Source organism: Phoenix dactylifera, chromosome 18 (genome assembly GCF_051530095.1).
Source record: "Phoenix dactylifera cultivar Ajwa chromosome 18, Ajwa_hap1_PhDact_Kaust_v1.1, whole genome shotgun sequence".
NCBI lineage: Eukaryota > Viridiplantae > Streptophyta > Magnoliopsida > Arecales > Arecaceae > Phoenix > Phoenix dactylifera.
Window position 1 is genome coordinate 9,823,485 of NC_143207.1, and position 10,809 is coordinate 9,834,293.

Below are 10,809 nucleotides of genomic sequence, written 5' to 3' on the forward strand. Positions count from 1 at the left end.
AAATAAAATCCTATTAGGTCTAAATCAAAATAAAATCCTTTTCATATCAGGTTTGGATACAAAATTTAATTCACAAATTTATCTATAGTATTAAAAACACAAATATTTTTTTTTAAAAATAGAGATGATCAATCCTCATAAAAAAAAAAAAAAGAAAGAAATATAGTTGATCAACTAACCAAACACTCGTTATTTGTAAATTCATGAGTCTGGCTAACATGTTTAACTTGAAAGTAATTTGGGTATTAAAGTATTGTGTGGATTAATCTTGGACATGATCTCAAATCTTAATCGGTTTAATTTTGAGATACTCATTCTTGCCTTGGCCTAGCATGCATACATTACACACACATCCATCAAAAAATTGACTTGCTAGCATAATATAATATTTTAATAATATGGTGGTTTCTCGTACATTTCAAGTTAAGCCAACTACAACTCAAAACCAGCAAAAATAGCTTGTAGCATAGTTCATATACTCAAAAATCAATTCTAGCAAGCTTAGTGCATGTCCAAGGATCATTTTCAACACGGCTTGGTTCCAATCATTATCAAAAGTTTTACAACTCAAAAATTTTACAAATTTTTAAATAAAAATAAATTTCCAAAATATGTTCACAACTTACAAGCAGTAGTTTTAACAATTTTACCGTGTTAACTCTGAATATAATATTGGTATCAAACATTCGTTGAATCTTCTTTTTTTTTTTTTTCTTCTTTAAACTCAGTATAATTTGGGTTCATTTATCTAGGTCTTTGTTCAAAGGCTTGGCACTTGACGTTCCGCATTTAATTTTTGCTTGCAAATAAAAGAAAAAAAAAAGAGGGATATATCTTTTTGTAAGGTCGTGATATGTTCACGCGAGCACATTTTTGTACTCTTCTTCTGACTTGCTCAAGAAGTTATCATTTCCAATCTGCGCCTATTGCAATAACCTACGGCGCTTTTTCAATGCCAAAAATAGTCTATTTTTATGCTGTGCCAATCCAACACAAGTTCTTATTTGGTTTTCTTAAATTTGTTGTTTTAACATTGGGTTATAATTCGATGATAGATAAAGAGATCTATCCATCTCCATCTCCGGCCTATATTGGTTTCTCGCAGTAGGCAGTCCATATGATGGACGGCTAGGATCTGATGTGATCTTTTATTTCTTTATTTTTTTTTTACGTTTTTGTTTTGGCAATGCCGCGGCTTCCTTTAAAAAAGAAGTATACGTCCGAGCCATGCTAGCGGATACTCCCCCGCGTGTCCGCCATTTCCTCTTATTTACGTCTCCTCATTCCTTCTCTCTTCCCGGTTCTTTCCCCCTCCCTTCTCAAAAAAAAAACCCCTTCCTGGTTTCCACACTCGGCATCTCCGCGTCTCCACCTCCGCTATAAAATCCCAACCCTTCCATCCCAAAACCCAGTCTTCTCCTTCGAAGAAGTCCTCCAAAGACCCTAATTTGCCCTCGCTGAACCCTTACGATGGCGGAGATGTCGAAGCCCCAGGAGCTGGAGACCCAGAAGAAGGGAGGGGACATCGAATCCGGCGCCGCCGGCACCGGTGGTGGAGCGTTGTACCCCAAGATGACGGAGGACCCCCGGCTCCGATGGGCCTTCATCCGGAAGGTGTACTCGATCCTCACCGCCCAGTTCCTCTTCACCGCCGGCGTCGCCGCCGCGATGACCTTTATCCGGCCGATCCCGGACTTCGTGCTCTCCCACACGCCGGCCTCGTGGGCGGCCTATTTCGGGCTTCTCCTCTCGCCGCTCATCGGTAATGCTGCTTAATGCTGGAGAAAACCCGGAATTTTTTTTCTTGGATTTTGTCTAAGGTACTGATTTGTTTTGTTCTTTTCTTTTATTTTTTTGTTGGGGGTGGGGGGTGGGGTGTTGCGGGCAATGGAACAGTGCTGTGGCCGATGTTGCACTACCGAGAGCGCCATCCGGTGAACCTGTTTTGGCTCGCGCTGTTCACGCTCTGTACCAGCTTGTCAATCGGGGTGGTGTCTGCAACCTTAGGTGGTAAGGAAAGAACTCTATGTTCTTGTTATCTTTTGTGTTGCTGATGGAACCCTATACAAGAAAATAAAAGAAAAGAAACAAACAAACAAAAAAAAAAACTAGAAATCCTTGCTGTGATATTGGTTTTCAAGCAGTGATAGTTTTTCATATGTGTTGGACAAGAAAGACCCGCTTTTAGTGTCATAATGGTACTGAGCTTTGGGTAGAAGCATGAACAATGGCTGCTTGCGGACTTAAAGGTGATGGAAAAAGATACATCAACCATAAGCCATGGACTGAATGGTTCTGAATTTAGACAGGCTTCATTTAAAGCTTAATCACTTACAGTTCAACAAGGCAGAAATCTGAGTTTCTGATGGGTTAACTATGACTAACTCTGAGATGAATGGATAGATAAATCGCGCATGCTGCAATGTTGAGAAGAGGAAGATATGCCATGCCTGCAGTTAAATTCCTATTTTTAGATAGTTGTGATATCTGCTCATGCCCCATCAAGATCAAGCTTCAAGCAGCTGTATGAAATGAAAGAAAGCTTGCAACACAAAAACATAGTTTTGCTTCATGGAGAGAAAGAAATTGGAGTGCGACTTAGTTGATATTATAAATTGAGCTGGTTGACCTTTTTACGAGTGGTAGCTTTACAAGAATAAAAGTTAAATTACGTATACTATTTTTCTAAGCATTAGAGAAGTGTTATCAAAATGCGAAGGCTGACTACTAACTTGAGATATTGACTCGATCTACCAAAGCCTCTAAAGAATAAAAGTTTTATGTCTTCGGACTCATTTAGCATCTTCTTGTAGGAATGCAGGATCATGAGAAAGAACAAGGTTATTTTGGGCAGCAAAAAAATTAACAATATTTATATGTGGATGCTATATCAAAATGCGACTAAAATAAGAATTATATGTATCATAATTTGACTACTGTTTAGGTACAGTATCTGGTGGGTATATATGAAATAAGTTTAATAGTTGAAGAGTGGAAAAAGGACCAAGAGAACAGCATTGTCTACTAATTTTAAGCATTCCAAACAATGAAATTGATTAGGGAAGTTAACATTTGTTGGATTTAGGTTTTCTGTCTCAAGATTCATGCATACATTAATTGAGCAATTAATTTGTATAAAAAATGTATAAGTAGGTATTCTGTTGTGTGTTAAAGATTTAATAAATCTTCAGTATATGTTGCAAGGATTTTTTTTATTTGAATTACTTAATAACACATCGAGTTAATTTATTGATTATGTAGTTTTATATTATTTTAGAATGTTTTGAAGGGTACATATGCTTAGTTGTAGTCTTGCTATTCTATGGGTTATCAATTCAAGGTCATCATGAGCTTTAAATTTTATTCTGGTTTGTAGCATGAACGAATGCACTAAATTTTGCTATCATATGAAGATAACATGCACATCATACAAGGAATTAGAGATGAAATTTGTATCCCCAAAAAACGCATGCAATATTAGGTTACTAGTTCAAGCTCATCATGGACTCTAATTGTTTTATTCTGGCTTGTAGTGTGAAAGAATCCATTAAAATTATATAGTGATGGAACAGCTATATGCAAATCATACAAGGAATTAGAACTGAAACATTCATCATAAAATAAACTAATGAAACAAATTTGCACGCTCATTTGGTACAGCAAGACTGATGCTGGGAACTGCAGTTCTGTGAAATAATTCCTTGCCTCATCAGGTTGTAATGCAAGTGTATTGATAAGTCGCAGTGGTAGGGGTGTGAGAAGAGATTTGAGTAAGCTAGGAAAGGAGGAGATATGGAACAAAGAAGAGAAAAAATGCATGAAAATGCTCTATAACTGTATACTAGCTACTGTTAGAAGAAATTTTTCATAGCTTAGGGGAATTCTATGTTTTATACTTATCAGTCTATATGCTTAATGAAGTGAAGGAATTTTTGCTATTAGCTTAGTAGGTTGCTACGTGAAACCACAAATTCGAAATCACAGAGATAGTTCAAACAACTTGAAAGATTGACTTGATTTGATATCTATGATGCATGAATTTTATGTATAAATGCTGTCATGATATTTTCTAGATCACAAAACCCGTGAAGTCACTTGTGACAACTTGAAACTTGATCAAGATTTCTTTGAGTTGAAACTAATTTTGCAAGTCTCTAATGAAGATTCAACTGTACTCATAATGTTATGTTGGTGGGTCAGTTTAACCAAGTCTTAAGTTGACTAAAAGTCCTTGAGCTATACTTGGGGAAGAACGAAGGCAAAGATGGAGATGGTAGATGAAGAAAGTGGAGATGAACAAGCTGAGAGAAGAAAAGGAGGGAGAATGTGAAATCTAACAACTATCTCAAACATATATAAATAAGGAATGAACAACTATCTCAGAACAAAATCCTGATGATTCTATCAGTTTTCTGACATTAACATAATCGAGGATACTTTTTAGTCTTAACCTTGAACAGGAGACCTGTAGAGACACCAAATCTCTTTCTGCAAATTTAACAAACTGCAAAGATCTAGGTTTTCGCAAGTTACTTCAGTTATCTAAAAACTTTGCTATAACCTTTTTAATGTTTCAAAAAATATCCTGCAAATAAGGTCTAGCTCTGCTTATCTTGCAGTAAAGCTTATTTGATGGAAAAAAGTAATTGATAAAGCTGAAAATTACATCTAAATGTATTTTGTCAGGTTGAATCACATTAACAGACAAAAGGTTGGTTAACTTCGTTTTGGAAACTGACTTCATCATTCAGCAAATGGTTAAATACTTCAAAATAAATGAATAGCACAAAAAAAAAAAAAAAATTGTATGCGTAATTGCAGCTAATGGACCATATGATTACTAAGCTTGATTTTACAATAAGAAATAAATTAAATCTAAACACAGCTTACTAAGAGGAGAAAAAGTTTTCACACTTGTAGTTAGGGCAAGAAAGTGGAGACAAATGCCTAGTTAGAGACACGGGATTGCATGCTGCCTAAACAAACACCTTGGCTGGTTCCCTGATAGATAGCATTAAAAAAGAAGAAACAGTTAAAATTGAGAAATATATCTGAATAACTAGGAGATTATAAATCAGGAATTAAGGGAAAAATATTCAATGGTTGAAACATTTTTTCATTTATCCTACTATCAATTTTCACGTAATATGGCATTTTGCTGGACAAATATACGAAAGTTTTGATAGACCGCATGAAATAGAAAAAGAAACAAGCTTTGACAAAGCAACCCTGTAAGATGATAAATAATCAATATAAATTTGTAAAAAAAGAATTAACCAAGATCATGGAAACCTGTAATTAAGATAAGATGTAAGGGCACCAGTGAGAGGGTCACTACACTCACCTCACCTAATATCCTGGCCTATCCCAAAAGCCAAGAACCTACTAATATAGGATGCCTAAAGTCTTTGCAGGTGTTTTAGGTGCAGACAAGGTGGCCAGGCTGCATGCAAGTCCCACCAGGCTGTTGTTATGTAAGCTGGGAGGCCAAGGGCCTGCCTTAGCCAAGGTGGTGATCATGAAATAGTTGTTTATTTCACCCATTTGTGCTGATATAGATTCCACAGACACATCCTTGTAGTTTATACTTTTTGACATGGCTTAATTGGCCTTACATGCATCAGAGTCACTTGGCCTAATTGAACCCATATAGGTGAGTCATCATCAGAATATCGAAGCAGTGTGAGCCTCAACTTTCTAATTCAGTATCCATCCATTTATGCTCTATTTGGCTGGGTTTTGGCTCCATTACTGATACTTTCCTACCAGAAATCCAACAAATCTTCAGGTTCTTGGCATAGAGAGGCATGGAATATTTGTTGATGTCAAAAAGATCACGTGTGTTAAAACACTTTATCCTCCTTTGTATCTCTAGATTTCCAGATTACAGCTCTTTGTCTTGTTTGTTTTGCAAATTTAAATTTTTAAATTACAGTTATGAAATATTTAGGAGATCTTGGATTTTTCAGCCAAAGTGATGTTGTGGAGAGAAAGAGGATGAGAAAAATAATTATAGTAGTATGTTATCTTATTGTATAAAGTTCAGACTTTCATTTTTGTTGGCCTCATGAAATAGTCAACAGATTAACTAAGTGTTACATGATTTTCCATACCCTCAAGTTGGCCCTTCTAGTTGATATCCTAGAACTTTTGTACTTGATTCACATGTCGGATATAAGAGGAACATTCAGGTTCTGAATGCATCAAACAATGCAGGGATAAGGGAAGAAAGAAAGGGGTCTGGCTAGAAGAAAGTTATTCCTTTGTGGAGGGCCCACAGCATATCAGTCCATCTTGCTTTTGGGGGACTGTATGCATGCTTACTACAAGAAAGTTATATGACCAAAGAGATGCTTGAGCATTTTGGTCATAAATAAGAATGGGCATCAGAAGCTCTATAATTGATCCATTTATTAAGGCTGGTATATTTCGAAACATTATCTAAGTATGCATGATTGCATCAGCTCTCTCTTGTGACTGTGAGTCTAGCCAGACATAGCAGAATGTATCCTATCATCTACGAGTTCTGGAGTCAGGAGGTTAATGCTCGTTCCCATAGGATCCACTTGTGAGAATAGCTTAAAATTACACCATACAGACTAAATTAGAATTTTTACAACTAGATTGACAATAATCCAGAAGGTCATATATCAGCTGGTCCTGTTTGCCTGTTTTTTTTTGTTGAACGTTAAGTAGGGCTGCATGCTTTTGACATACTCTTGGTTGAAATATGAAAATAAGGACAAGTCTCAGAATGCAACTTCAAATGGACGGAGCTTAGATTCTCAAAGTGGAACCCTGGTGGAAATGGATAAAACTATGGATTTTTTTAATCGTTGTATTTGTCTTTAGTACAATGTTGTAGGCTCTTCCTATCTGTCAAACATTGGATGCAACATGATTAGGGAAATGAATAAAAGATGCTTAATAGATGTATAAAGCTTGTTTATATGTAGTTCTATCTCCTTTTGGTGCTTTGTCGTTCTTAGCATGATATCTTTAAACTGTCAAATGTTGCTTCATAACCTGAAGTAGTGACTTGTCAAAGGATCTATTAACAGCCAGTTTTGTTACCAAGTCCTAAAATTTTGGACGTGAGAACCTTTCCAGTCTGACATAGACAGTTTTGGTATTTCACTTGGTTTTAATTGTTTACAGGTAGAGCTCTCCTGCAAGCTGTAATTCTGACAGCCACGATCCTTGTTGCTCTCACCATCTACACATTCTGGGCTGTCTGCAAAGGTCATGATTTTGCCTTTCTTTATCCTTTCTTGTTTTCCTGCCTTCTGGTTCTGCTGGTGTTTCTCATCATCCAGGTAATTAGACTGTTAACCATGTTTTTCCTCTCCCTTCTCATATGTAAGCCACTCTCTTGAACCTAACCTATGTTACTGTTGATGGCCTGCAGCTTTGCTTTCCACTGACAAAGATAGCAAGGGCAATCTATGGGTGTGTGTCATCGGTTGTCTTCTCTGCCTTCATTGTTTACGACACCAACAACCTAATCAAGCGCCACACCTATGATCAATACATTTGCGCTGCCATCTCCTTGTATCTTGATGTCATCAATCTCTTCATCTCCTTGCTTACTTTCTCTGCTGCTGTTGAGTGATCAGCCTCACCATGGGTCCTCTCGGTCACTATCTACTGTCAAGGCCCAAGATGCTCCTGAAAACATACCTTGACCGTCTTGTTATCTGGTTATTACATAACTTTAGACGCTAGCACTACTTGTTCGCTGATATATTGTAATTACTCATCGAGGAGCAATTCTGATAGTTGAACTGCTTCTCAGCTTTTGAAATGCAAGTTGTTTCAAAGTGGCCTTTACTGTGCCTAAATGCTGCTGTTTTTGCATGTGCAAGATTGCTGTTGAATTGGTAAAGCTATATGTAGGCAAATATTTATACAAAATTTTGCAATCATATCCCTCTATCTCAAGTTATGAAAAGCTCTCATTGCTGTTCTCTTTCAACAAAGTGGGTCCTCATGCCAGTGTGCCACTGGCTCTGTCATGATTCCTATATATAGAAGTGAAAAGCTGTAAAAGTAGTGTTTTATATGTACATGGTACCAGATATTTCCAACCTGAACGCCCAACAAGATTGAAGGGGCATGAAGAAAAAAAAATGTACAATCGAGGGGATCCTTTTCTCTTTTTATTGTTGATGTCTTCTTCTTACCTTTCTTTTGTACAGGAGATGAACCCAATTCCCAGATTCACTGCCGACATCCTTGTGAAAGTCTTTGGCAGGTGAGCCGCTGCTTCTGAGCTTCGATCTCATTGCTGAGGATGGTATGGTGGGACACTCCTGCATGTGCATCTTGTACTCTTTCAGCTCCTAGAATCCCAACTCCTGTCATTCCACTATCCTCAGCCCAATGCCTTTGCTTTCCACCTTCTGATAAGTCTCGGCATGAAGCTGATGCAAGGTTAGTTGCTTTCTTTCCTCAATGTCATGCCAATACAAGGTTAAGTTGCTTTCTTTCCTCAATGAAAACATGCTGTCATTCTTCGTGGAAGCAGATGTTGCAATGGTGGCATTGTCTGCAATTGCAATGCCTGCAGCCGCTGCACCAACCACTGATACTGCTGCATGGAGATGATGCTGCATGCACAGGCCATCTTCACCATCCTGTTCTTATAACCACCTGTTGACTGTCTTTTCCTTTTTCCTTTTCCTCCCTCTTCTTATTCTTGTTTTTCCACTAGGTAAGCAAAAGCTAAAAGTTATATGGCCTTCTTCATCCAATGTCTAGAAACCATGAAACAAATTGCTCTGTCTGCTGCTAAGGGTGCCAACTGGTTGAGTTAGTGAAGTTGCTGAATATTGAATACTGGTGACAGGTTCAATCCCGCCCTCTCCAGTATTTGGATTGGTCTATGAGCAATCTATTCTCGTAATTTGTGTTAACCTCTTGTCTGTAAGTTCTCTTAAATTTTGTTAACTTGTCTTCAGGCTATCTGATCATTATCAGCAGCCATAAAGGAACTTGATGATTTTTGAAGAATTAGATCCCGTCGCTCTTCAATTGTTTCAATTTCAGTCCTTGAGTTGGTTTCTTCACGATATGCAGCACTAGTTTCCCAAGTAATAAATGCTTCATGATGGATCTCTAAAAGCCCCCTTCCAATTCCCTCCTTTGCCACTGCCCTGAGAAGGCATCATCTGCATTTAATTGACACATTTCAACCTCCAAACTGTCTTGCTGCTTCTCCAATATGAGGTTTGTCTGGCTGGGCTGATCGCCCGTGTAACTGCATGCATTGCACAGCTAACAGCCTATCTTTGTGTGTCTCCTTGTGCATGGTTGCATGCATGCATGCATGTTGCTGTTTTTGTTATGTTTATACACAACAAACAGATATTGAGGTGTAGGGTCAGTGATATGATTACCTCTCGTGCGGACGGATGGAACAAGGCGCTGATTCGAGACGCATTTAGGGAACAGTCAGCTGAGAGGGTCCTGGATCTTTCAATTCCTGTTGGGGAGATGATGGATAGGTTGGTTTGGACTTCGATAGGAAGGACAGGGTGTGTGCTGGGGACCTGCAGGCATTGATGGGGAAGGAGACCATCCAATAGATTGAGGGTGGGTGGATCTGGAGGCTACATGTTCACCCTCGAGTGGCCTTATTCATCTGGAAGATGGCATGGGGTTGTCTTCCGACCTGCAGCGTGATGGCAAGGAGGGGCATCAGGACTACTCCGATGTATGAGGATTGCCCTGACACGGAGGAGACTATTAGCCATGTTCTTCTTAGCTGCCCTCGGGCAATGCAGGCATGGAGGAGTGTGGCACTTTCTTTGCCGCGAGGATGGGGTCGGCGGAGGACTTATTACATCATCTGAGGGTATCTATGAGGAGACCGGGGACGGTGAAGTGGTGCATCACCTGTGCCGATTTGGCTTACCATATTTGGTTAGACAGGAATGTCTATACCTTTGAGGGTAGGAGGGTATCTTCGAGAGTTGTGGTGGATAGAGCTATCCGTCATGCAGCCGAGATCATCAACACTATTAGGACGATTTTATCTGGGATGGCTAAGGACATCTAGAGTTCTCACACCGTTGTCACAGCATCCAGAATCACTTTTGTTACTTGGGAACCACCACCTCCTGGTCACCTCAAGGTGAACTTCAACGATAGTGTTAGCAGGAGATAGAGGAGGGATGGGATTTGTGATTCGTGATCACAACTCCAGATTGATTGCCATAGGTGGGTGGCACACTTATGATTACGACAGTTATAGGAGTGAAGCTCAAGGCGGCATGAGAGGGCAACACCTATGTGAGAAGTGTTCTAGGGGCAGGTGATATCACCTAGGAAGGAGACTCCGCTATGGTGATTGATTGTATTCGGGATGCTGAACGACAGGGCGACGATCATCCTCTCCTTAGGGACATTCAACGAATGGCAAGAGGTTGTGACTCCTTTCAAGTTGCTCATATATATTGGGAGGCGAACAGGGCAGCAAATTGTGTTGCTTTCTTTGCTGTCCATCATTTCGGAAAGGTCTCATGGACATGAGCTGATACTGTACCTCCATCTTTATACAATGTTATGTTTTTTGATTCGATTGCACTCATGCTAGATTAATGTGAGCAACCATTGTACCAAAAAAAAAAAAGAAAAAAAATGGATGTTGAGGTGCTTTGTCCCTAGGAACATGCTTTTTAGGAGTATGATTTCAAAACACAGCCCATGTGATTTTGGCGACCGTGTGTAATCCATGCATTAGCTCATCATCAGATGGTCGAAGAAATGGTCATCTTCTTGTCATAAACCCACGGAAGAATGATCGAA

General features: G+C 39.0%; 1 protein-coding gene across 5 annotated transcripts; it reads left to right on the forward strand.

Annotated features, from left to right (window-relative positions):
- Positions 1-675: 675 nt before the first annotated feature.
- On the forward strand, positions 676-9,259 carry LOC103719674 (protein LIFEGUARD 1-like). Of its 5 annotated transcripts, XR_016399040.1 has the most exons (6): positions 677-1,762; positions 1,897-2,010; positions 8,199-8,254; positions 8,340-8,433; positions 8,714-8,848; positions 8,961-9,259. XR_016399040.1 is itself a non-coding variant. In XM_089928556.1 (5 exons), exons 1-5 carry the CDS (start codon positions 1,471-1,473, stop codon positions 8,605-8,607), a joined length of 633 nt encoding a protein of 210 aa, XP_089784682.1. In that variant the 5' UTR covers positions 676-1,470; the 3' UTR covers positions 8,608-9,259. The 5 variants fall into 5 exon arrangements, 4 of the variants coding, with proteins under 4 accessions (XP_089784682.1, XP_089784683.1, XP_089784681.1 ...); XM_089928556.1 differs by having other exon boundaries at positions 676-1,762; positions 1,897-2,007; positions 8,528-9,259; XM_089928557.1 differs by having other exon boundaries at positions 8,714-9,259.
- The last annotated feature ends 1,550 nt before the right edge of the window (positions 9,260-10,809 follow it).